The following is a 27,934-nucleotide window of genomic DNA, read 5'->3' on the forward strand; positions in this document are numbered from 1 at the left end:
ATAAAGAACGCTCATTATTAAAAATTCCTCACACAATACAGAGAACTCTGCAAGCTGAAGATTTCGTTTGTTATTTTTGTTCAAGGCTTTTTGTCTCTTGGAAATTCATCACTAGGATATAACAGCCAATTTGCTCTGTGTAAGACCCTACACCTTCCTAACGACTACTACAGAAAACTATTATATCTCACTCAACATGAAGCTTCTCATTTGGACATTTCTGTGAGAATGCCCAAACCACACTATTGTTGGAGACAATTCAAGCCTCAGACTGTAAAAGCACAAAGCCTGAGTGCACGTCAGTCTCCACCTCACTCATGTAAGAAGTGAAGCTTGGGCAGTATGTGTTTCAATTAGAAGGGGATCAGTTCTGTTAGACTTGATTCTTCTATTGTTACACATTACTACACCTCTACAATCTGAAAGACAGTATGCACACAAATTCCTACATGCACAGACAAGTAAGTGCTTTTAATGACTACTTGGAGCAAGTTACTTATCCAGAAGTGCTTCTGAAACCTATCTTGCAGGGCAGATGCATGAAGAAATCTGTGCATCTAAATCAACTGCATGCCTTTGTTTGGGTTCTGTCAAAGGTTCCTAGAGGTTTGACTGCATGTTAAACTTTTCTCTAGCATCTGTGTGACTGTCTTAAATAAAAGCCAAACAGGAATGATGCTTGAAAAGAAAGAATATTTTACTATTACTAGACTCTTCATTGCAATCATCACTGTAAACAGAACGATTGTTTTAAGACTACAATAAGCAAGAAGGTCAATTTTCCCCAGATAATAATATTACATAAATACAAAGCTGTTACAGCAACTTGATTTTTCGGCTGACATTTCTAAGTTCTTCTGTCTTAGCCAGTCAGCAGGTTGATTTCATCATCTGAAAAAAATTAAACTGTCTTATATACGCTCATGGAAATTACAGCCTTCTCTCTGAGACCAGTGAAAAGAAGGAAGTTACCATGCTCTTATGGATGGTCATACACATGATCATATCTGTGTGGCCTCCATAGACTTGCAAGCGGTCGTGTGACTTGAAAGAAACAAAACCAGGCATTAATAGCATGACAGTTAATAGCTGTTTTTCACAGGCATGCAAAAGACAACACTTCCAAGAGTGGTTTCCTGGGTAGCAGCTAAACACCACTGGTGAATTCCAAACTTAGTAGTCATCACGGAAGCTCACTTTTGGTTACATTACTTCTGTGAGTCTTTTCGTCCAACTAAGCACTTGCTCTTTCAAGCAGACAAAACTAACATTTCTCCACCTTTCTCAGCTGTCATTATCTTCAGATAACCCAGGTTCTAAAAAAATGTTTTAGGTTATATTCTTTAAACCCCATATATTTTTGCTGGTAAGACAACTATATATTCCGAGTGACAGGAAACAGAGGAATGGGTCAGAGACCAGTGAGCACAAAGATGGCTTCTGTTTGACTTCAAAATGATTAATTAATACATAATAGGTAAATGCCATTAGTAACTATCTATTTTCTTACCTGTAGTTCATAAACACGAACAAATTTATCCAGGCATGCTGTCACCATCACTTTCCCAAGAATGTTCACAACTGTTACTGCATGGTTATGGCCTTTATAGATGCGCACCAGCTCTCCGGTCTGTGTGAAGAAAAAGCAAATAGGTGGGGTTTGTTTGTTTAAAACAACAAAACAATCCAGTTTTATCTAACTTACATAGGGTAGATACCTTCAATGCTCACTTCTCAAGAAACTGAAACAACCTTATTAGCCTGCCATTTCCTGTGTAGGCACTTCTAGATTGTGATCAAATACTACTTAACCTTTGCTCACGTTAAGACAGAGACATTCCAGTACAATAGAAATGTATGCCACTATGAAAAGTGTCTACTTCTCCCCTTTCCGTCACATGTTCCCACCTATCCTGCAACTAGTACTGTGCTATTAGTACAAGCAGTATTTATGTAGCCACAAGGATCAGTGAGCAAATTTAACTAAATACACAGAAATATACAGATTTTTTTGTCAATTAAAATTTACCTCTGCTAAGTTTCTTAATCCAACTTATTGCGTAGCTGCACCAATGCTTCTGCTAGCACAAGGAAAAGATGGTGTAAAAGAAGAAGAGAGTGGCAAAGCCTTCACAACAGTATAACAGCTTTTGAACTAGTTAGTTTGGAACGCTATTTGTGTTCCTCAGTTTTTTTCTGTAATAAAGAAACTCTTCCCCCACTAGAATATCTCACATGGCTTTGCTCTGAACCTTTTCCATGTTATCAACACATTCGTAGTAATATTTGCAAAAGCAAGATCCCCACATAAAAAGGCATTGCATATCATATCACAAGAACAATCATGTTCATATTTCCCAAGGTATTTTATCCTCTGCATCCTTCCTTAGTTAGCTATAATGTGTAGTCACATTAACAAAATCAGATGACTTTCTTTTCTGGAAGCTATTATGCCTCATCAGTCAGTCAAAAATTCTGGAAATACTGGCTTTATGGCACAGGAATTCACTACCTTAATAGCAAGAGTCATCCTAAATTTATATATAAGACTTACGTGAATGTTGTGGGCATGGACAGACTGATCACTGGAACCACTGAATACCAGATCATTCACAACCTTACAAAAAAAAACAACAAAAACCATCAATAGTTTTATTTTTGTAAGAGATACAGAAATGGGCAAGCAAAACATTAAGACACTGCTTAGTTTAAAGTGGTACTGTAATATTTCCTAAATTTTACAGTCTTAAAATCAATGGAGAGTATGAAAAGAAAGCACGTACTGAGTTCTTTAAGTAAGAGCTAGAAAATGTACTGTGCCATCCTAATGATGAATTTTGACACTTCACAATTGACATCAGAAGCTGTTAACTTGCAGCCCACCAGGCTGACTCACCCTAGCACAGTCCACAGAGCAAAAAAGGCTGTGCCACTGCACTGTAATATCTAAAGTGACAAATACAATTTATGGAAGTCATACACTATCTGTTACATGACAGTGGTCACAGCAAAGCAGTCAGACAAGCATATGTTCCACCTTGTAATCTCAAGAGCCAGAAACTTGTACGTAAATGATAGTGACTCTTCTATTAAGAAGAAGACTTCTCCAGAGTTAGACCTTTTTTGGCTTCCTCTGAGATTTGTACAATGGGAATATGTGAAAACTAGCTTCATCTTTTCTCTAACTTTCCCTCTGTTGGCAAACTCAGGTTTCAAGATTCCCTGAATCTTCTAACAACATGAAATATGCCTCTCACATACACACCCCCAACAGTTTTGCTGCAACCAAGAGATATGACAGCCATCTAGAGACAATTTTCCTACCAAATTACTCAGTTATCATTTAAAATAAATAAATCCTCTGTTTCCTACCACAATCTGCTCACTATTAGATAAGGAAGAAAAAGAAAAAAATGCGCCTTTTTAAGCATTCTTTGTCAAAAATGTATTTTTAGAGACACTTGCCTTCATGCAGAGTATAGTCTTGCTGTGACCTTCCAGGGTCCTGAGAAGCAGCCCATTCCGTGCATCTCGCACGCTGATGGTGCAGTCGTAGGAGCCAACAACCAACAACTTGCGTGCTCCTTCCTGAGCTGTGGCCAGACAGCTCACTGCTCTGGGGCCATGGCATTCAAAGGTATCAACCTGCTTGTTGTTCTGTTGGGGGAAGAAAAAATGGTATTTAGAATTAGAACTTTGCTGTGATGCTGACTAGACCACTGAGTCATTTTTGTGTTGTACTTACTATAGTATCTGATTTCAGTTTGGTGACATGCCATTTCAGCCGTGCTAAGAGTTGCCTCTTAACAACTAAGTTTCAAAATCATGGAAATTATTCATGTTGGGTTTCTATTTTCTGTCTTTTAAAAAATACTTAATTGTTTAGCAAAGATCCAGTAAATCCTCAATAAGAGGAACTACCGTTATGAGAAAAATGAAAAACAGATTAAATATTTAAGAATAAGTCTGAGAATTTAATGTAGCATCCCTGAAAAGAATAATCAGAAAAACATTTAAATAATAATTTTTGTTCACTTTTAAATATCATGAGAACTGCTGATTAAGCCTCTTTGCCAGAAAACCATGTCAATGAGTCTCTTCTGTAACTGCAAATGGAATAGGCAAAATCAGCAACACATTAAAGTCTGTCACGCTACTTTGATGGCAAGAAAGGAAGATTCACAAGTAATTAACTGTGTCAAAAAGCTCTCATGATACATGACTCGTGGGCCAGGCAGAACCTTAAGGAAAAACATAACAACATAACAACAGTTAAGAGAAAGGTAACCAGAGGGAAGGGGAGATGGGACAGCTTTGTGCACTGACAAAATAAAGGAGCAAAAGGGGCCAACAGTGACCATTTATACCAAAATACTTTAATTACAAATACACTTACTACTCAAGAGAAAGAGTGGAAAGAAACACAAAGTGGAGAGAAAGAGCACCACAACAGGCTTCCAGGTGCCAATATTTAAACAAACCAACCTTTAGGCTGAAAGTAACCACAGTGCCATTTGCAAGGCCTGCGTAAAGGATCCGCCATCTACTGTGTAAACAGAGCACTCGATCTTCCAATTTAAACTGTTCCATGCGCTCTCTGGTCTGGCAATGGAAAAAAGCAGAAAAAAGCCTGAAGTGAATGATGATTTTCACCTACAAGCTGCATTTTTGAACCAACAGAGCTGGAGAAAAACATCTGAAAGTCTAGTGTCACATGGCTCTTGGACACTGGTTTTAATCAGCTCACTCCCATCTCTGAGACTTGACTGTACCTCAGCAAACAGTTAAAACCCTAAAAGCTTTATTCTAGTCACAACCTCTAACGTATATAGAAGTTTAGACTACAGACTGTATGTATATGAAAAACACTGTTACATGCTTGAGTTCGAGGAATCCTCATGAAGTCCCCAAAAGGGAAGTGCCATGAATCATCAGCTGAAGAGTCAAAAAAATCCTCTGGCAGTTTGCCCATTGAAGCAGATATTTACTTTCCACCCCATCAAGCCACAGGCTGGACAAGCCTTCTTATCATTTATCCTTAAAAGTCCAACTTCAGGAAGTCTCAGGCTGTTCTTTCACCCGTGCTCAGAATAATAGATACCTGTTCTCTCTATAGCTGCTCTACAAAGAGAGCAGTGCCTTCCATGAGCAATGAAGGTTGAAATACAGCAAGACAAATACAATGCAATACAATATTAATGGCCAGACAACCATCCTCATCATGCTGTTCTAGCAAAAACTCTGCCAAGAAGTTAGCCAAAAGATTAGGGTTTGCTGTTTGGGGTTTTTCTTCTTCTCTTCCACTGTAATGAAGTATAAAGTGGGGCTCCTGTCCAGCTCATATTGGTTTAAAAGGCTTTTTTCATTTATATTGGCAAAGAAATACTCTCATAAAAAAGCAGTACATGTTAACCAACACAGACTTTGAGTACCTTGATATTGTAACAGTTGATAGTGTGGTCGCTTGAGCCAGTGTAGAGTGCAGCATTCTTCCCATTCGTCTGCGTGACCAAGAGGCAGTTCACTTTTGAAGTATGTCCTTCAAAGATGGCCACACACTTCCTGCTCTAGAAAGGAAAGCATAGGGTCTGTCAACATAAAGGCCCATAATGCCCCTCGGGATCTATACCTGACAGAGTGGGGCAGGACAGCTAACAAAAGTAGGACACATGCAGCAATTTATCTCCCCTTGCCCCTCTCAGAGGGAGAAAAGGCTGGGGAAAAGGAGAAGAGAGGTTTGAAGAAAGGAATAGAAAAAAAAATAATTAACACTTGAAAAAGCAGTTGCTTCTTTAGCTATATAGTAAGGCTCTACAAAAACAAAATTGCAATCTTGTGACTCCAATTAATGTCATACCACTCCCGCAACCTTACTTACAACTAGATTGTAGGCACAAACAGTTTTGTCTGCTGAGCAGGTATATAACAAATTCCCAAAAATCTGAATAGCATTCACTGCAGCCACGTGTCCCTCAAAGTTTCCCTCTGTAGGTTCTTCATCCTCACCTGGCTCCGAAGACACTTCTGTAGGACAGACAGATGTGGACTTTGATTATGTGAACACACTCAAGCAAACACACTACTGTTGTCTGTATTACCAAACAGCAGAACTATTTTGTGGGCTCAATACCTCGAAGTCAAATTTCATTGTGGGTCCCAGCTGGAGCCTGTAAGTGGCAGAAGGCAATTTAAAATGCCAGAAAGACCTTTATATGATGTTAAGTCCAGAAAGATTTTTAAAATAGCAAAAGGATTGTATTATTGTTTGTTGGGGTAGGGTGATGTGGAGAGGGTCAAGGCAGAAAGCAGTCAATGAGGGATGATATTAGTGAGTATGCATCACTTCCGACTTCAGTTTTTAGTGCAGGTTTTTATCTTCACAGCAAAATTCCCTTCTGGAAGCAGTTTGATCAAGACTTAACTCAATGTCCTGCAAGATACTATTCACAAAGTATCAGAAGAAAAACTTAAAAGATATACCTGATGAGTTCTTTGACCCTCTTAGTGATGATATGGAAGTCTGCATCTCAGCCACACTGTAACACAAAACAAGTAGTGACATTGGACTTTGCACGTTCATTTTCAGACAAGCCTCTGCATTTAGTAGAGAACAGGCTGTGACAGATAAGGTCAAAACAAGTTTTCTGTAGAGGGAAGCCTTGTTCTTATATTAGAGAAATTAGTAGGTAACAAGACACATTGATTTGTTGGACCAAAAAAGCAAATTCAATTTTCATTTTCCCCTCTTATTTCACTCTCAATGAAATTAAAAGTTACAGATGTTGTAAGACTTTCTGAATAAGAAGAAGAAAAAAAAAAAAGAGAGAGATGACTTTTAAGAGTATTGTTTAATACTTTTAGTTTTCAGAAATCTACAATAGTCTCACCTTCTTTTCCCGTCATCCCTATAATTTGTGCCAAGCTCACTGGTAGAGCTCACTTCATCATAACCAGAGCAAGATGCCTCTCGTGCTGCTTGATCCACAGAGCTGCATGAACCCCTCTTTGACGGACTGTCTGGTTTCTCACCTCCTGACTCTGATGAACCAACATCAACCACCTCACACTGGGGCACTGGAACTTCCACTAGTTCCAGAGAAGCATCACTGTCATTTTCATATCTGTTTCTTGCTGTTTGAGCAGTAGCTCCATCCTTCTGTCTTGGAGGAGTAGATGTAGAAACTTTTTCTCCTTTAGAAACCCTTCCACCCTTGACTTTCCGGACAGGCTTAGCGTGAATTATATCCTGTTCTGTATCACTGTTCTCCGGCACGTGGGCTGCTCTCAGAGTTTTCTTCTTCCTTAACTTTCTCCTCCTCTTGTTCCCTTTTTCTGCTGGGACTACAGTGGTTGTCATCTGTTGCTCAGATGGTTCTGCTGACAATTTGGGGGGGGGTTTAACCATTGGCATTTCTAGAAGGACTGAATGCTTTGCAAGAGAGGTGCTACACGGATCCAGTAAAAAGCTCTCGGTCACAGTATCATTTGCTTCTCTCTTGCTGAAAACAGACAGTGAATGAGGAGAAGGGCTCTCAGGAATTCCAACCTTTCCCTTGTCCACTGCAGGCTCATGAACATCCTGGTTAGTACGTTGGAAACAAGCTGCCAGCTCTGATAGGGACATGGTTCCAGAGACGACTGGACGCACTGGAGTTTTCTGGTTGGTCTCTTCTGAAGAAAACAGACTAGTGTTATACGCAATCTGTACAGCAATAAATATTTATGCAAAATTGCTCTTCCTACATTTTTTTATATTTAATTGTGCATACATCTACATGTTGAAAGCAATGTACACATGCAGATCTGCTATTTCAATCAGCTATCTGGCCCTGAAATAACATAGCTAGGGAATAAAATGTTTATCTGTGTACCTAGAAGCAAAGGAATGGGGTACATAATTCAAGATGCCGGCAGACTATATGCTTTTAAAGTTCTGACAAACAACCTCTGGTGAATCCTACATTGTTGGCTTGAGATGCTACCACCCTTCACTGTGTACACCTGTACCAACTGTCTCCACAGCTGTAGGACTAGTATTAAGCAATGCATGCCTAGTACATCTCAGCTGCTCAGTGATGTAGTTTGAAGACCTTGTGCTTAATCCATCTGCATTAGTTATTTCTACCATGATACTTGGACTTAACTCAAGGTAGATGGGTCATGTACAACCCACTCTGTGGCATTGTACCTTCTATCCTGGGAACAGCAGCACTGCAAGCCATCAGGGTAAGCTTTTTAGTTCCTCTGTGGTGGACTAAGTGATGGGGCAAACATCTCTCCCTGTCATTTTAAGTTGAAGCTAATATGAAGAAATTAATCCGGCCCCTCAACTGAGACAGAAAAAGAACACAGGCAGCATCTCACAGCTGTGTTTCCCACACCCTAAAATTCCCCTGTTGCATTTGCAATAACTGCAATCCAGAACAGAATGTTTCATGTTCACTGCATTTATTGGGTGGGATCCTTCAATGAGAATGGGAAGCTGACAGAATTCTAAACACTTCCCTGCTTCTGCCTCTTAGAAACCAGCAAATTTAACCTACATTCTTACTTGTGAATCTTTATCTCAAATTATCTAAGTTAAGAGTTCAGGTAAGTGACAGTTATGGCAGACAAACAACTGTCATTAGAGTCCCCCTGCTCAACTTCACAGGCTCTCAGGAAAGTAAAGGATGAATGAGCTTTTAATCTTCAGTTTGTATGTTCAGTCACAGTAGCAAGTTGCAGTGGAAAGTCCCAATAGCATTTAAGCCTTTGACTATAGACTACAGTACATGAGTTTTAGGGGTTTCAATCTGTCTAAATAAAGAGTTAATCATTTCAGTTACAGCCATTAAGATCTCATTTTTCTGAAGCAGTAGCTTTCACATGAGTAGTTCAGTTAATTCAGCTGTTTCTTCTCTAGACAAAAGTGAGCAGAGACCTTCATCAGTAGCCCTCTCCTACTCTCCCTCCTCGCATCGGCAAACAGTGCCAAATATCCTTCTCACAGTAAATTGTTTATTGAGATAACAAATAAGATTGCGCAAACTTTGAATGAGGTTATTAAATCTAACCAGCATTTCCAGACCAGTGGGATTTGGAGAGATGAAGAGGGGGAGAAGATGGATTGTTATTTTTAATATCCAAATTATACTCTTTGTGCTTATTCTGCAGGGCCCAGGAAGAACATGGAATACTCCTAATGTAGTTGGTCATATATTTTTAAAACAGATCTTCAGACATGCATTCTTCCTTTGCAGGTAGATTTTCAGCTACCAATGCCTATTGAATTATGCACAGTAGAAGACAAAAGACAGGGGAGGGTTTAAGGTTTGTTGTGCTTTTTTAACTTTTGCCTTTTTTTTTTTTTAATTAACTAAATTAATCTCAGAGGATGTAACCTGAAAATTCATGTTTTTTCTATTTTTAAAGTAAAACTAGAAACCTGTAGGTGCATGGCTACAATTTGCATGTGCTTAACAATTTCAAAAACATGGAATCCAGTTGGATGTGTTGTAAAGAAGGTACCAGTTTCTAGGACTATTAAGTTGACAAAGTCCTACACAAGTTAATGGGACTTCATCCCTGCATAACAGGCTGCAGATCTGAGATCCAACATGAATTCTTTAAGGAAAAAGATATTTCCTTATTTCCTTAAAGCTAGTTCACTTTAAATACAAAGAGAAGCCACACATACCATCCTTCTGCTCCACCTCTTGTGCTTGTGAAGCACCTGGAGAGCTCTGGAGTAGAGAATTCACATTTTCTTCTGAGCCTTTTGGAGACACAGGTTCTCGTTTAACTTGTACTGAGGAGTCAGGAGGAGCAGTAGGTGTGATGCCGGAAGGCTGGAATGGTGATGGCATGTTTACATGCACAGAAGCTCCCAGTGGATGTACAGAAGAAGACAAAGTGTCTAAAAGGGGCAGGAAGGAGCCTGGAGGAATTATGTCAGCTGCCGTCTGAGGTTTGCTATTTCTTCTCTCACTTAAGACACTGCAGGAAGGTTGCTCAGTTAAGTCAGAAGGTTCATATGTTTCTAGTGGCAAAAGAGGAGAGGAAAAAAAAAAAAAAACACAGAACAAAAATGTTCCCATTTTACAATAAAATTTAGGGGTGCTCATTTCTAGTGGACAGAGACAAGGAAGAGAAAAATCTGTAAAAACGCCACTAGATGGCACCAGCAAAGATGACAGATCACACTTGAACAGTAAAGACTTCAATATTGAAAGTCTGCAATTTTATTGCACTTTTACATGAGTGAATTCAAGTTAAATCAAATTTTTACAAGATGCTGAGCTCAAAGAGTGTGAGTCAGCATTCCACTGTTGTAGTTTTATGGTATTTCATACCTTGTAGCCCCTGCAAGATCTGGATTCTCTGACTTCTCAGTGTACTCATTTCCATGGTTATCTGCAAAACAGTTGTGCTTTAAATCAGTCCTACTTAAGGCAGTTTTTCAGGCTGCTAACTTCTAGTTCAGGCAGTCTCAAGAGCCCACTGTTACCTGTTGCTTTAATACAAGGAACCGTTGAACCTCAACATATGCAGCCTGCAGGGCAGCCCTAGCCTGCAGGAGACTGCTGTCCACACTGTGCAGGGACTTACTTAACTCTTCTTCCCTCAGCGAAATAGCCAACAACTGGTCTACCTGAGAACGTTCTGAAAAAGAAACAAAACGTAGAGTATAATTGTACTTGACAATATGTTAAAATACATTACACATGATATCTGAATGAATACTACCACCTCAAAATGTAAAAATCACATAAACTAGGTCAACCATCAACAGTCATAGAAGAAGCTGAGGAGTATCTATGCACAGGAATAGTCACAGCTACACGAAAGAAGAGCAAAGTCAAGTATTCCTCTTTACAGGATCTCAACCTTTACACTAGTCACTTTATTTCCATCATAGCTTTGCCAGCACTGATTTAGTTTAGTTAAACAAAGTCATTTTCTTCCACAAAGATCTGTTGTTGAAGTACACACATACAGAGAGCACAAATACACACTTTCCACTGCTGTAATCAAGAAGGCAAAGGCAACTTTAAGGTAAATGATATTTAAATTATTCAGTTAATCCAGAGACCAAGGAATGGCAGCTTAAGAGAAGAACCCAACAATAAAATATCACTTACTATCCAGGATGATTTTGGGATGTGAGACTCATGTTTGCAGTCTCTTGAGAAAGAGTCTCTGAGCACTGTACTCAGCAAAAGATTCCTTTCTAAAGTCCTCTGGCATTACAGAGATTCTCCATGCAAAATAAGTTTCAGTCAAAGCACTGCTTATGTTTCATTCAAGTTATAGTTTCCTTTAGTAATAAGGATTATACTGAAGCAAAGTAATGGGAAAGAGTGATTTTATTAAGTCAAATGTGTTACTAGTCTCCGTAATAGACACTACTTATTGATGACAGAGGCTGATAAAGAACCTCACCTTTTCAAGTAATGAAATATTAGTTCCCACAATAAGATCCATATTAATCATGCTCGGTATAAAGAACTAAAAAAAGGTAAAGGGAACATTCGAACGCTATCTTCAGATATCTCCCAGATGGTGATGCAATGATACAATTCCCAAAGAAAACATTCTCTAAATTACAGATAGTTAATTTTGATATGTGGTGATGCAGATGTGTGAGGTAAGCTTGTGAAAGACCTGTCTAATGACAGAACAAGAGTCTTCTTTGGTCAGGAGCAGGAAGGAGTGAGGCATTCCACATTCATTTCCATTAAGAACACGGTAGGAAGAGTCAAAAACTAAGAAATATTGCTGGAGATGCCAAAACCAGAACACAGCCCAAACTAGGCAGAAGACAAGTCTTCTGGTAGGACCATCTAAAATTAGAAAGGGAAAGCAGCATGGCTGAATTAGAAGGGGCGTGATGGGTGTTTCTCCCTTCGGAACTTCCATCTGAAGAGGCAGCAAACCCTTCTTCCCTGAGCAGGGGAAAGCAAAGGCCAAATCTGTGCAATCAGGAACACAAATTGTAGGCAGAAAGGAGGCACAAAGTCTTCTCTTAGAAATAACTTGTGACAAGTTAAGATGGGACTCTTTAGAGAATAATGTGTTGCAGATGTGACAGCAGTCCACCCCATGACCTTTGGTAAGAGCCCAAGAAGCACCAAAGTAACATTAAGGAATTATCATTTTAGCCAAGTCAAAATACTATTAGGTATTTATAACCCCTATACCAGATGCACATATGTATGACATTGACTCACCTTTTTTACCTTTGATTTTTCTTCTCTTATTCTTTCTTTCTAGACTAGGGATTTCAGGAGAAGATCCCTCCTGCAAATAAAATAATTTATTAACAAAAGTTACAAAAGCAACTTTGCCTAAATAGAAAAGTCAATTTTAATAGCTCTCAATTGCCAGCATAGCATGCCAATTACCAAATCAAAATTAAAGAGGATTTGCCATTCCAACTAATTTAAAAAGATTAAGCTGAAGTCCTGCACAAGGAAGGTAGAAATGTAAAAGATTCTTAAAAGAAAATTAAGCAAAACAAGAAAATTAGTTGGAGCCTATTACTGTACAAGACAATCAAATGGAGAAAGTCCTCCTTGCAGAGATCATTCCAAGGCTGAACGGCCACTGACAGGGAAAAAACCCATTTTTTTAGCACAAAGCTGGACAAAATTGCACACTTACTCCAGTTGCTCTTCTCTTCTTTCCAATTCCTTGGCTGTCATTTTGCTCAGTACCAGATGTGCAGCTACTGTCTGTAGCTGCATCTATGTTATTAGATACTGCAAGAAGTGAAGCATTATTTGAAGCTGGACGGTTTTCTTCTGAGATTTCTAGTACGTTTTGTTTTTCAAGAAGAGGTGTTCTCTTCTCTGGGCTTTCCTGGTCTTGTTTTGTAGGGCTCGTGACCTCAGAGGTGGCCAGGAGGCTGTGTCTCCTTCCACTAGCCTCAGTTCTTTCGGACATAAATGGTGACAGAGGAAGAGAACATGTCTCCCGTTTCAAGTCAACCTCAGCATCAGCGCATGCCTCATATCCAGATGTTATGTGATGTGAGTGGCTGGCTGAAATTATTTGCCTTTGCGCACTTTCTTTTGTTTTGGCTTGTTCACTGAAGAAGCTATAAGTAGAAGGATTTCTGTCTGCAATGACACTGCTTTCAGAAAAGCTACGTTTTCTGGCTAAGCCAGGCACTGCTAAGGAAATCCCTTCCCACTGGAATCCTTCCAGAGTAGACAGATCAGATTCTTCTTCGATTTCTAGACCCTCTTGCTCATTTTGAACAAGAGGCACCATTTCTATGCCAAACCTTTAACAAATAGAAAGAAAAATAAATAGGCATGTAACAAGCCAGGTAAATCCAGAAAATAGCTTCCTCCCTCCCCAAATTCACATTATTGCTTTAAGAGATCTGGCAACTCACTCCGCTGATATTCTGTACTTTCTGCCTCATCTGGCAATGGATTATCTTTTGTGTATCATGAAATGAGATTTAGTGGCTAAGAACTGACAGCATGATTTCCAAGTCAGAATCCACGTTATTATAATTATTCCAAACCAAGTTTGTAATAAGAAAATATGACATCGTTTCAAGGCGCTTCAAAAACTTCAGGTTTTAAAGAAAGTTTCAAAAGTGAAGTATTTCATAACTGCTTCCTCTAAACACAAACTTATAATTTTATAAGTATATAAAGTTAAAAGGTTAATAAACGAAGAGGCATTTATTCTGTCTGCAGCAAGGCAAGCATTTATTGTAGTCCTGAATAAATGAAGAAATAAGCAACTGCCACAGCATTGTTCCCATCCTGATCACATTTTTACATTCTTTCACCTGCTAGAACTTGCAGAGCAAGTGTATTGCTAGTGTCCATGTTCAGATATTAAGCAACAACTATGAACTGACCAGAATATTTTCTGAACAGCAGACTACTATTACTTGAGGATAGACATCCACAGCAGTAAGCAGTCATAAAAACTCAAAACTATTTGTATATGCAAAAGATCGTGGTATAGCAAGCTTCGTTCTGAAGTCTTAGTTTTAGGATCCTGGAATTCATTTCAGATTTGGAGAAACAGAACCCTCTCCCCTCAACATACACATGGACCAGCATGGTTAGATCTGAAAGCTACCAACCTTGGTAAACCTTTGCCAAGCTCCTGTTTCTTCTTGGTAACCTGCTGGATGACTTGATCCCAGTTCACATTTCGCCGGGAAGCACTAAGAATCTGCCTGAGGGTGGGTTTAAGCCCTGACTCCTTCTCAGACTCACTTCTACGATGGCCACTCACATTCCGAATGCGCCGTGCATTATTGAGATTGGGCTCTGGAAGATGTGTCCCAACTTTGCTCTTCAGACTAATATGTCGTGTCAAGTCTCTTTGCAGAGAGGCAGGGAGGCCAAGTTTGCTTAAATCAGGAAGAAGCAGGCCTAGTGACTGGCTTCCTCCTTTTTGCAGCTCATGATCTGAAGGATTTTCAAAACCTTCCATTTCAAAGTGATCATGTGACTTGGCACGCTCTTCATCCCCTTCTCCGTCCTGTGAGGAGGTTTTCAAATCCACATTCAAATGGTCCTGACTGCTTGATGGAGAAACTGCAGATTCCATCTGAAATCGTTTATCTTTCAGATCAGCAGAAGTAACACTTGAAGCAATCGGCTTTTCATCATCTTCCTTTTGAGAAGTGGCAGGTTTACCTTCTGTAGAGTCACAGGGTAAACAAGAACTAGTAGAACTCAACTTTTCAACTCTTGCTTCTGACTTCTCACTTCCCATTAAATCACCATCACTCACATCTAATGAATCTAATTTGAACTTGTTCTTTGGTGATGCTTTCCCAGTTTCTTCCTTATTCGGGTCACTTGTATCCTTGCAAGATTTTAAGGGATTTTGCAAGGAATGGCTGGACTGAACATCTTTGAGGTTTTGCTCTGCTTCACTTAGCTCATTACCAGGCTCTCCAAGCACATCGTTGTTGTCTTGTAAGTCACCAGTACATGCACCAGGCAGCTTTGATGAATAGGAGGAGAAATGGTTTGTTTCCAAGCTCAGGGCATTCAAATGACTCTGCTCTTTGCCACTAGTTGAGGTTAACAAAAGCTTGACATTTTTTAAGAGACTGTTTGTGTCTTGCTTTGAGGAAGACAACTTGATATCTGTGATATTCAGAAGAGGGGACTTCAGTGATGGCATCCTATTACTTCTGCCATCATCTTTGTCGGGCTTTTCACCACTGGAACAGTCTTTCGTTACCTTGCAAGAATCAAGGTAATCTGAGGTTACATTAGAAGGGGAAGATGCTTCCCATTTTTTAAGTTTTGAAAGGCTAACATTGGCTTCACAAGTTTTTCCTTTCATTGTTGAATCAGTAAGAGGCATAAACACAGACTCCACTTTATCTGGAGTTTTAGGAACATTATCATCAGACCGTGGTTGCTGCTCTGCAGCTTTCTGAGATGGGTAGGGACTCCAGCGATAAGTTTTATCTCTGGAAGGACTGCCACTTTTCCCACTGGCTCTTGAAGTTTTGCTTTCTGGTTGCTTCGACATACCAAAATCCAATGCCCCCTCAGAAGGAAGTTTATCACTAGTAAAATCAAGCAAGTGTCTCCTTTTTTTTCGATCTCTGTATGGCAGAACATTGTCTTTCTCCTGCCGCTGCCACGTATATCTTTCCTTACCGTATTTAATTGGCTCTAATGAATATGTATCGCCTGAGCTCCCAAAATTCCAGCCATTTGTACCATGAGGACTAGATTTCCAGTTTCCTCCGTAACTCTTGGAATTCCAGCTAGAAAAATTAACCGTTCCTTCAGAAAGCCAAGTAGGATTTCTCTCCCTGGCACTGTGATGCCAATTTGATGTTCCTCCTCCCCGCCCACTTGGACGCCAAACAGTTCCAGAATTCCCATAGTTATGGCGATTTGAAGAGCCTCCTGAAACACTCTGGTGCCATCCAGAGCGTCCCCTCGGGCCACCTGTGTGTCTGCTCATATTAAGGTTCCTCTGAGAGTGTGAAAATTTGCCTTGTCTAGGATTAATATAATCATCCTTTTCCCACTTCCAGTCCCTTTGTGATGCATTATGATGATGCCATGATGACTGATCATAAGCTTCTCTTTCTTTGTAAGTACCTCTTTCTTCTCGCCTTCTCTGTGATCTCCTATCATCACATTCTAATTCTTGGTTTGCACAGCTTTGTTCAGCTTGCCTACAAAACAATTGAGAAAAACCTAAATTCTGATGCCATTCCCCTGAAGTCAAACAGCATGCAAGCCTCATAAGAAAACTTTTTTTTTTTATAAAAAGAAACAGACCATTCAAGCTTCTGTACTGTTTGGCATTCAAAACTAACATTGTGCCTTTACTGAAATACGATATTTCAAAATTGCTCTTACAAGAGCAACTGATTTAGTGCAGATGTAGTTCAATAGGCTAATTCTTATATATTTCTGTTTAACTCAGTAAAGAATATTTCTTTCTATTTACTAGTAATTGAACTAATAATCAAACAAAAAGAAAGCTTCTTTCTGTTATATAATCTCTGCAATTTGAGTAATCTTGATAAACACAAGTCCGTTTGCAGCAAGAGAATTATTTTTTCTGAAGACTACTCTGTTGGCATTAGATGGTGTAACTAGAGCGAATCGATACAAAACAGAAGAAAAGCTAGGCTGAGAAAAGCAGTTATTCTACTTATTGGAGAAAACAATTGAGATCATGTCTCAGTGTACAAAGCTTAAGTTAAAACATAGATGCAAAACATCAACAGAAGTTGTACCTCAGATACAAAAATATTTTTTCTTGTTTTAACCAATGGACTCGAACAGTCCACAGCAGGCAATGCTGAGTCTGTCTGAGCCTTTCAGAAGCACTATCTACTGCCCTTTGGATAGCGCTTGTGCTTGGCAGCTTACTATGAACACGTGGTAAATTATCACATGTACATTTAAAGATAAATGCTACCTTAACATCGACAGCTATTCACAGGGTCAGCAGTCTAAGTGTTCTAAGTATTTATTCTACCAAATGAGGAGATTTTATTAAAAGGTTTTCCAAAAGCCAATTATAGAAATGCTTCTTTCTGACATTCTAGAAATACATTCATTCCAGATCCCTGGGCAAGCAAGACAGGAAATTTTCACACTGCTACTCAAAAAATACTGATTTGAGTAAACTCAAATTTCATATTGTACCATATGTGTTTTCAACACATTCCAGTTTTGCTAAAAGATGCACAAATAATTACTCTCTAATGGGAAATGACCTACTGCATAAGATAAAGTGAGCTCTAAGATAGTAATTCAAAGAAACAATGTCTAAGTGATACTGTAAGTTCTAGGAGCTGACTCAACTAGATTATGATCTAATGGAAACAATTTTGCTGTACTAGTAACTTAATCTGTGTACTTTCTTCTTTTTTTTTTTTTTCTCTCCAAACTGGCATCCAGCAGAGCAATTCTCTAAGATTTTAGTTGCCTCAGAATACCACCCTACTGACAGCATTACTCATTCACCATAAACCAGGAAAAGAGACATTGTTGCTACTTACATTGACCAATACAAAAACATGACCATTGTGTAGTACAGAGACACCCTAGTGTGACAGAATAGTGTCAAAACCAAATCATCTCCACAGATTTGTGCACTTGGAGACACTAATTGAAACTTCTAGCCACAGTAAGCAAGAGTGTCTTTCAAAAACGTTTTGCCTCTTCAATACCATCACCACACCATAAATCTATCCAAACAATACATTCCCAACTGGAACACCGTATCAGCAACGCACAATTGCAGAGTCACATAGAAGATAAAGGGCAATACTTAGTACTCTCTGCATAATTCTATTTCATAGCAAGCCACTAGAATTGTGTTTGGCTAATGGTAAGCAGCAAGATAAAACGGGTAAGAAATTTCACTCAAGGATTATGAGATTACAACATGACATCAAGAGAACAATCCAATTCATTTTAAAAACAGACAGATTGCAGTTTTATGACAAAACATGTTCTAAAAGGCCAGGTTCCTATAGATACCCCCACCTCAAACAATATAGCACTACTGTCACATTTATTAAGCCTTTCAGTAAGGAAAACTCACCGGTTCCGTTCCTTCCTTTGCTTGATTAGTTGAATGAGTTCTTTATCAAGGTATTCTTCTTCTGCCTCTTCTTTCTCTTCCTCTTTTCTGTCATGGGCATCAACATTGTCTTTGTGCAGCTGGCTGGAGATGTGCTTGGCGTATGCTGACAAACCCACCAGTGTCACCCTGCACACCCGGCATTCATGGTTGCTGTCCCTAGGAAGAGAGGCAGAGGGGGGACTTTCAACCCTGCCAACAGGCATGGTAGGTACCTCTGGTCTTACTTTGTTTCCTCTGAATGTGCTTGCATTCAAAGCAACTGCGTTTTGCTCAGTATATGTAAGTTACTTGAATTCTCCGGCTTTTTCTTTCAAGGACTTGTTTTTTGATGGTCAGTTTTCAGAAGATTTTTTTCCAACAATCAAGAGGTAAAAGACTTGGTAATAAAGCTGTGTTAACTGGGGGAAGGAATTCTTCTTGAATTGTTGTACTCAAAATCTTTTCAGAGGAAACATAGTGAGCGAGGAGGCAGAGTGGATGGCTTGCAGAGCTAGCAGGAGCTGCTCTGAAGCCCATCCATGGTGCCAGCTGCACTGGGCAAGCCTGGTGACAGCTTCTACATTTAATCCTTGCCTTGAGCCTTCCCCCAGTGAAATTTAGAAAAGGGAGGAGGCAGCACATGGATACAGCCAATCCTGACACAACAGAACCTAAACTGGGACAGCTGAGACTGCTGCCTGGAATCCAAAGACTCCACAGCACAGTGAGTGATGGGAGGGTATCTTCAGTTCACTGCACTTTATTTGGTTCAAGTGTGCATGAGGTCTGCTTTCTACTTTAGACAACTTATCTTAAAAAATACAGAAATTATTTCAGCTGGAGGAAGCTGACAGCTGTGTCAGACAAATGGCTTTACTTGTGTTTCAGTGACCACTGGATTAAGGTTACAACATTTTTTTAACTTCTTTTTTCTTTTTTTTTAAGAAATTCAGCTTTCTAAAATACCTTATTTGTTCTCCTGACAAATCCTTTCAATACTCCACTGTTAAGGAAATACATTGTTAATAACAAACCTAAACAAGGAAAACTGTTCACCAGTTGAAAAAGTGGGAAAAATCTTAATGAGAGCGTAGTCCACTGCAAATAGCTCAGCAGGACCAAGTTAGGACTCACTGCCTGCCTACACAGCGGCTTCTTCAATTTTGCCATTTAACTCAGAAAGGCAGATCTGCTTATCCCCATAGTGCACTTGAGACCAAAGTCTTGTAACAGCAACATTATAATACCAACACACAGCTCATGACCGGGGTCAAAAAAAATGGAATCCATTAAGGAAAAAGGCAAACCTGAATCCCTGTTCTTTAGAGAAAAGTTAACAATAAATTGAGAAAAAGATCAAAAGATGCATCTTCACTCACAATACTAAGCCAACATCCTTACTGGAATTGCTTAATGGAGTGTCAGCAGGTATGTTTTATTTATTCTAGAAAATCGTGGTTTTCCTACTAACACGTCTAAGATATTTAACCAACGCAGTCATTCAGACACAGCTAGGGGTTTCTTTTTAAATAGAGTAATTAATAAAAATTACACTCTTTACATTTCATTTTGTGGTATGTTGCAGCCTAAATAATTTCAGATGAAACATTTGGACAAATTTCATTTACAAAGCCAACAGCTCACAAATTTAGCCTGTGTTTTCCAGACAATCTGCAAATCAGAAGTCAGCTTCTAGCTGAAAAAGGTACTATTTTTACATAACATTCGACTTGAGTCATAAGGACACTTAGAGGAGAAACATAATTCAGTGGTACTAATTACATTTTAGAAAACAACTCAGATCGTTCATAAGACCAATGTTTCAAATATTTCATACAAATGTCACTCTCATCTATAGACTAACTAAATAAATACAACATTTTACCTAACTTTGGACAAAGCCAGTGAGTTCGCAGCTGACATAAGGACAAAGAATTTGTTTCTGCCATTTCTAACTTGCGAGTTACTGGTTAACAAGCTGTGGTTCTTGTACCAACTGAAAGTCTGGAAAGAAAAGACTTGAGCGGGTAATGATTAGAATTCTCTGTCTTGCTGTTAATCTCTATAAACCTAAAGAAAAAACAACACAATTTTTTTCCTGTATAAACAAATGCTTTAATTGAAAATGAATTGGCTGGGAGTTCAGATAGGGAATTTTGATTTCCTTCACTTCTTTCCTTCCCCTTTTCCCATTAATATCAGCTAGAACTGGGCATGCTCCAGGACACATGTTGATCATGTCTACACATTTCCTCACCATACAGAAACACCACACAATCTAAGTTGTTTAACAAGAAGGCCAAAAGCAGTTCGAAATAAAAAGGACAAAAGTATTTCCAGTGTGAAAACATCCAAGCGCTTTATTTACTGGATGCGTATGTCAGATGTTCCTTGACAAGAGCAGTATTTCACTTTCAAGTACAACAAAAACAAAAACACTAAAGCTTGACTCATTATACATCACATGGAATAAGACCTCAAGAAAAGGAGAAGAGCCTTAAAATGTTTCAGAAAATGATTATATCCCTTGAGATTACTAAGTTAACTTAAAAAAGTGTAGTGTGAACCAATGTGTGTATTTCCTTTACCTCTTCCCTACAGGAAGTCTAAGAAGTGACTTCTAATTGCATGTCAAATTTGAAGGTAAGATGCTGATACTACAGTTTAATGGTATTATCCTTTGTTACACAATTCGACCACACTCACAAGGCTGTTGCTTGTGCTTCACAAGGCTGTGAGACGCCTAACGGACTTTGACTAAACTTAAATGGGATGGAGGAGGAAAAGCATGGGGGAAAAGAACAAGGCTGCTGCTGCACTGTGAAAACGAAGTTCATTATTCATTTTGAGAAAAAACAACTTCCATGCATTCATCTGGAACAAATAATGAAGACAGTTACATTAATAATAGAAAATGTAATGCTGGTGAAACAAATTTAATTCCAGTCTTATAGAAATGGAAAACCAAGAACTGTCAGATCCCTTGCAAGCCACTATGTACACAATATATAACTTCTAGAAGTTACTGTTACCTTCAGGAGTTATTAACTAAAAACCCAATAACTTACAAGGCGAGAAATAAGAGGCCAAAATATGTGAAATTTTAAGCTGTAATCCTCACCACTTTCTGTGACGAGGATCTCAGAACCATTGTCAGAAGAGAGTCCAGAACAGAAATGCTCTACAAGTCAGCTGACCAGAATCCCTAAATCAGTGTCTAGTGTTGAGGACGTTCTGGTTCCTGAGCAACCCCTCCCAGCTGTTCAGTAACAGAGCAAACCCTTTCACACCCAACAGGATGGATATTGAATAACATGATGCGCTTGATTCCAGACACATTATCAGATTGTTGTAGCTCCTAAGACCCAGTTGGGTAGGGCACTGCAGAGAAGAAAACAAAATCATCTGCGTTTTGTTTTGTGTTCTCTTCTTTAAAGTAAGTAGCTGATTTGGAACAACAACAATAAACATCCCAAAAAGCACGGGGCTGAGCAAAAGATGGCAATGACAGGGGAAAAAAGAGAAAGTGGGGAATGTGAGGACTTTATCATTTTTATGTCTTTCACCTTTACTGCAAAGCTGTTTTTATTTGAAAAACTGAAATAGCTTCCAAGAAGCTGCTTTTGTCCATTTTCTCAATGTGACACAATAACAACTTGGTTATTCTGGACAAATTGAAGATTTCCTGAATCCCACTAAAACAAACATAGTTTAACACACTGATAGTCCAGATAGCCCCTGCCTGACGACAGGCTGATGATGGAGATTCTGAAGATGGAAGTTCTTTTCCCATTTACTAACCTGTTGTGAAGCCCCAGATAAATTAATTTAATATTAAATGGAAGTACAAACCAGACAACAGAGGTTATTTACTGAGAGTTAATACATACTTTGAGGTAAGCAGTATCTTTATACTTATTGTCCTGCAATAAGGGTTATTTTCTATTTTAGAGAGACAATTTGAAATGTTAGCAGATATAAGTGGGCATACACATATGCCACAGATTTTCTGGAAGCCTTAACCTAAAAGCATATTAGGTTGCTCATTTAGATTAACTACAGTGATACTTAGCAATTATACACAACAGTAGTACAAAATATCGTACAGCTGACTCAAACAAATGTCTTCAGCTGTGGCACACATGTAATACAATCTTGTACTCCAAATGTGGACACTTTTCTGCAGCTGTATGTATGCTTTACTGAAGAGAAATGAATTGAAAACTTCCTGTAGCTTTGAAGCATCATAAACCAAAACAGTTTAACAGTTTTACTAGAATTCAAGCTGGCACAACTTAACTATATTGACATTAGTATTCCACACCTCAAAGACCTGAAAGAGGATCACTTCTTAGTCCTTTAAAAGGTGTTTAAAAGAGATATGGCATTTCCATATAAAGTTTGTGCTGTAAGATCATTAAAAATTAGTCTGTAGGTCAAATACTTAAGTGCAGACTATCTGATTTCTCTGGCTACCTCAAAACCCATACACCCGAAAGCACTTTGAAGTGCACTCTGGTTACACCATGGTTCCATATTATCAGCATGATATTTGAATACCCCTTAACTCCCTCCTGCTTTCCAAAGGTTGTAAATAACACAAAGGAAACCAGAAGGAAAACACCATCCATCATGGTTAGGTCCCTTAACCAAACAACTGGACCAGGGTGGCAGAGGACAAGGCAGTCACTCAAGCAGATGCAGACTTCACATCCAAGATACCAGTCTTCTCACAGTGGTTTAAAAGATCAATAATGGTTTCTACATGACTACAAACATTTTAAAAACATTTTTAAAATGAAAATAACAGTGTTTATAATTCTGCCAAAGGCAGAATTCTAGTGCTTCCGAGAAACCAAGCATGAAACTGCCAAGACCTAAAAATCATGGGTTTTAATTTTATTTCACTGCCATCAAAGAAATACAGGAAAGCTTTCTTCCACATCACTGTTTGCCTCCTGAGCTTCCATGTTAAGAGAACATGGTCAGCTTTATCACAAGACACCTAACTAAATGATGCATAAATATAAATGTGCATTCAGCTTGTATGAGAAATAGGACATGAGATCTTCCAGTGAGTGACATATAAACTGCACAGAAAGGAAGGATGCAAGATTGTTCTCATACCTTCCCTTCAGGTTTTCAAGTCCTCTGTGGTGAAGCATGCTTCTCATGTGTTCTTCCATCTCCTTCAATATGGGGAAAAAAGTAAAATTGGTCAAAACAGAACAAAATGGTGTATATTTGAAAAGCTCACTTCTGAGAACTCTCCTGTGTCGCAGGGAGGCGTATTCAACTCCTGCAGTACTGCAGTAGTTGGCATTCCTGTTTCTATGACCGTGAAAGCACAAGTAGTCATACTCTCAGGAAGTCATATAGTGTTACGTTTTTCCTGAGGAAGGACACACAGGAGTCATTACGATTCATCAGAAGAGGATGAGAATTCCAGGAGGAAGACAAATAGGACTGCATGCAGCAAAGCTTAATAGATGGATTTTTGACAAACAGCTGTCAATCATAATTTTTATTCAAAGTGTCATTGATACCACACTGCAAAATCATAGTACTTAAAACACTGTTTTCCTGTGCAATCTCAGCAGTCCCTCTGTATTTGTATTACGACACAGCTGTTACTTCAACATCACATACTATTCTACTCTGCTAGATGCACTTCAGAAACTGAGATGTACATAACATGTTGGTTTGTTGTTTACAGCAACTTTGACCCATGCAGCAGTAGTATAATTAATTGCTAATGAAAGAGAGCTGCTGGAAGAGAAAGAATGCTAACAATTCAGCAAAAAGAAGCAGTTCAGGATATTTAATTTTCTATTTGTGCTTGAGCCAAAGTGTTTGGAAAGCTTCAAAGAACTCATCAAAATCCCATCAGCAAAGGGCAAGCAACTTCTTCAACCTTGAAGAGTTGTATGAATTAATACATTGGTATTTGCAAGATAACCCTGTCCTATGTGGCTAAGCAACAGCAAAAGATTCATTACGAAACACTCGGTTTCAGTGCAGGCTTTGTATGATAAACAGCACACAGAAGATACACACCAAATTGACCTGATCTCCTTCTATGACAAGGTGACCTGCTCAGTGGATGAGGGAAAGGCTGTGGATGTTGTGCACCTGGACTTCAGTAAAGCCTTTGACACTGTTTCTCACAGTGTCTCCTGGAAAAACTGGCAGTTCATGGCCTGGATGGGTGTACTTGTTATGGGGTAAAGAACTGACTGGAGGGCCAGACCCAAAGAGTTGTGGTGAATGGAGCCAAATCCAGTTGGCAGCCAGTCACGTGTGGTGTTCCCCAGGGCTCAGTATTGGGGCCAGTTCTGTTTAATCTTGTTATCAATTATCTGGATGAGGGGATCGAGTGCAATCTCAGTAAGTCTGCAGAATACACCGAGTTGGATGGGAGTGTTGATCTGCTGCAGGGTAGGAAGGCCATACAGAGGGATCTGGACCAGCTGGATCGTTGGGCTGAGGCCAACTGTACAAGTTTCAACAAGGCCAAGTGTCGGACCCTGCACTTGGGTCACAACAACCCCAGGCAGCGCTACAGGCTCAAGGAAGAGTGGCTGGAAAGCTGCCTGGTGGAAAAGGACCTGGGGATATTGATTTACAGCCAGCTGAACATGAGCCAGCAGTGTGCCCAGGTGGCCAAAAGGCCAACAACATCCTTGGAGGTCGCTAGGGAAGTGACCGTCCCACTGTGGTTGGCACTGGTGAGGTCACACCTCGAATCCTGTGTTCAGTTTGGGGCCTCTCACCACAGGAAAGACACTGAGGTGCTGGAGAGAGTCCAGAGAAGGGCAACAAAGCTATTGAGGGGTCTGAAGCACAAGTCTGATGAGGAGCAGCTGAGGGAACTGGGTTTGTTTAGCCTGGAGAAAAGGAGGCTGAGGGGAGACTTTATTTCTGTCTACAACTACCTGAAAGGAGGTTGTAGCATGGAGGGTGTTGGTCTCCCAAGTAGCAAGTGACAGGATGAGAGGAAATGGCCTCAAGTTGCCCCAGGGGAGGTTCACATTGGATATTAGGAAAAATTTCTTCATGGAAAGGGTTGTCAGGCACTGGAACAGGCTGCTCAGGGAAGTGGTTGAGTCACCATCCCTGAAGGTACTTAAAAGTCACATAGATGAGGTTCTTAGGAACATGGTTTAGAGGTGACCGTGACAGTGTTAGGTTAATGGTTGGACTCAGTGATTTTTAAGGTCCTTTCCAACCAAAAAACTATGATTAATGAAACCACATGCTATGCTGCATAATTCTACATTCTCCTTCCATACAGAAACACAGATCTCCCAAAAGGAATTTAAAAAATTGTGTATTACAGTACTATTAACATAGCACAAATTATAGCCAAATGAATTTGAGTACTTTTCACTTTTCACAACAGTATAAAAAATTCAAAGGCCTCAATATTTTTAATATTCAGAATCAAACATACTGCACAGTTCAAGAAATATACTCTAAAGCACATGCAAATACATATTTGATTTGTGAGATACCTAGATTAATAATATTCCTGATAGAGGGAAAAGCCCTCATACGATTTTAAAATGGAAGCATTTCTTACACGCATTTTAGAGTAGTATCTTTATATTAGTATCTACTGACAGATGCAAAGCACTAATTATTTACCTTTTTTGAGTTGTAGACAATGTGACATAATATGCATTTTCGTTCTCGAACCATGCTTATTACTTCGGAAAGTTCTTACCCCATACCTGCAAATAAAAATAATTTAATAAGAACCAACATTGAGGATTACTTTTTTTTCATTAATCTGTTTTAGCAAGAAAAGTAAAAATAAGTTACTATTCCTGAAAAAATGTGTGCTGCATTTTTTTAAGAGAATACATACCTCTTATGCATTATCAGTATTTTTCAAAAAAAGATAAGGTAGTTCTGAATAGTCATCAAAAATGCCATAATAAAAAGTTAACTTCCCTTTCTTCCATTTTGTTCCTTGTCCTCCAAGACATGGCACTCATTCTACAAGCAAACAGAAATCTGTAGCAATCCTTTCAGCTACTCAAATCAGATTAACAAAACACTTTTCAACTAGGATGATGAGATGAAGATAAGGAATTGGGGAAATCAACCAGGGCAAACTCAGACCTTTACTTTAGTACACAGGGCAACCCAAGGAAGAGATTTGTAAGGCCCTAGGGAAAAAAAAAAAAACTAAAGGCATTCTTGACATTAAAGACCACCAGACTTCAAGGTTTATCAGTCCATTTATACAGCATAAAATAAAGTCTAAAGTGATTTAAATTCAGTATTTTTCTTATTAACCTCTGTAAGAACTACGCATATCCAGGTACTGAAACACTCAACTTAGACAATATTAAGATACATTCTCTAATTGAATTATTAATAAAAGCTATTGATTTTCATTAATTATTCCCAACAGTACAATATTATTCAAAACTTTACATCAGAATATTAAACATCTTAACACTAATCTATTTAAGACTTGTATATACGCAAATGAAAGCAGCAGTAGGTCAAATTAAATGCCATATGTGTTTTACAACGACGTTTAATCCATAAGGAGAGTAATTCAATTAGAGAGGTACATAACAGTCTAGGCTATAATACAAAGGTGGACATGTCTGCATAAGTAACAGGGTACAATCTTTTCCTTCTTCTTTCTCTTAAAAGACGCTAAAATGCAGAATGATCAGGTATCATAGTAATTTTTTATCAGCTTGGCAGAGGTATTTCCTCACCCTAAAGTGGAAATGCCTGGTTTACTACTACGCATTTTTATATCTCTGAACAAAAAGACAAATCCTTCCAAGCTTTGCTATCTTACATTAGTCAACTTCAGAGATAACTTAGGTAATACCATCAAACTTAACCTACAAGAGACTTCTTCAACAACTCATCTCCACAGCTTATCCTACAAAGTTAATTCTAATTATTTACCATCAACTTTCTGTATTAGGGGCATCAAACCCTCCAAATCTGGTACTGACTACAAGGTGCAAGCAAAGGGCAAGAACTGGATTTTTACCAAACCCAGATTACCTACTGGTAAAGCAGCTCTGACATTCAGTGGTATTGTCCAACTGTCAACAACAAAATAAGCAAAAACCACTCCCACTCTCTTTCCAAAACGTAGTTCTTCGAAAAATAACTCTTTTCTTCCAGATCTGCATGTCCATTTACAGTTAACTTATGCACCAGCATCTGTCCAGCCCAAAGTGGAATGACCTGAAAGTTGCAATAGTCCTTTCACCTTTAGACAACAGAGAAAACAGTTTTTTCCCTAAAAAAAAAAAAAATCCACATCATAATACCAAAACAAACACACTTAAAACACAACAGGAGATTCAATCATCTTCTAATGTTCTCCATCCAGCATTCCTAAGGTGCCATTCTTGATCTCACTGAAATACCTGAGAGTGTTTAAATATGCATTCTCTAGCCTTTTCACATACGTACCTGATGTACTTGAATCATTAGTAAGAGCTATTTACTTTAACAAATCACCCTCAACAAAGACACAATATCATTCAGAACTTTGCACCAGCCTAGGTCATATAGATCATGCATATAAATCCATATGATATCTGCAATGTGCACGCAAAAGCACCCACCTTCATGGAAGGTCAGAACACAGAAGTTTTGGAACAAAATATTTTGCAATCATCTGAAGCCATATATAAAGAGTATAACTTGTTTCTAAACATATTTAAACTGATACAGTAGCTAAGGAAAATTTAAGCTAAAATTAGTAGAGATAGAAAACAAGTTATTTCAGCTTCATGTTTTTCCAGTAGGTTATTAGGTGAGTATAGGAGCACATCGTCAACATACTGTTTATACACAGATCTGT

The 27,934-nt window shown here is 38.9% G+C and overlaps 1 protein-coding gene across 5 annotated transcripts in view; it reads right to left on the reverse strand.

The window, feature by feature from the left end:
* The window catches only part of ZNF106 (zinc finger protein 106), a 41,338-nt gene that overhangs the window by 6,871 nt on the left and 6,533 nt on the right, over positions 1-27,934 (reverse strand). The window contains exons 2-20 of one of the 5 annotated variants that reach the window (XM_071809220.1): positions 27,128-27,364; positions 25,729-25,814; positions 23,209-23,270; positions 18,061-18,258; positions 14,096-16,171; positions 12,646-13,270; positions 12,213-12,282; positions 10,490-10,644; positions 10,335-10,395; positions 9,680-10,021; positions 6,888-7,671; positions 6,481-6,536; positions 5,879-6,024; positions 5,433-5,567; positions 4,486-4,602; positions 3,466-3,657; positions 2,555-2,617; positions 1,511-1,630; positions 973-1,044 (exon numbers count right to left, since the gene is read on the reverse strand). In XM_071809220.1, the coding sequence (XP_071665321.1) occupies positions 973-1,044; positions 1,511-1,630; positions 2,555-2,617; positions 3,466-3,657; positions 4,486-4,602; positions 5,433-5,567; positions 5,879-6,024; positions 6,481-6,536; positions 6,888-7,671; positions 9,680-10,021; positions 10,335-10,395; positions 10,490-10,644; positions 12,213-12,282; positions 12,646-13,270; positions 14,096-16,171; positions 18,061-18,258; positions 23,209-23,270; positions 25,729-25,782 (5,328 nt within the window). In that variant the 5' untranslated portion in view covers positions 25,783-25,814; positions 27,128-27,364. Of the gene's footprint in view, positions 1-972; positions 1,045-1,510; positions 1,631-2,554; positions 2,618-3,465; positions 3,658-4,485; positions 4,603-5,432; positions 5,568-5,878; positions 6,025-6,480; positions 6,537-6,887; positions 7,672-9,679; positions 10,022-10,334; positions 10,396-10,489; positions 10,645-12,212; positions 12,283-12,645; positions 13,271-14,095; positions 16,172-18,060; positions 18,259-23,208; positions 23,271-25,728; positions 25,815-25,951; positions 26,533-27,127; positions 27,365-27,934 lie in introns of those variants that run through there. The other 4 variants (XM_065838340.2, XM_065838341.2, XM_065838339.2 and 1 more) reach the window with 4 other exon arrangements.

Source organism: Patagioenas fasciata, chromosome 5, assembly GCF_037038585.1.
Source record: "Patagioenas fasciata isolate bPatFas1 chromosome 5, bPatFas1.hap1, whole genome shotgun sequence".
Lineage (NCBI taxonomy): Eukaryota > Metazoa > Chordata > Aves > Columbiformes > Columbidae > Patagioenas > Patagioenas fasciata.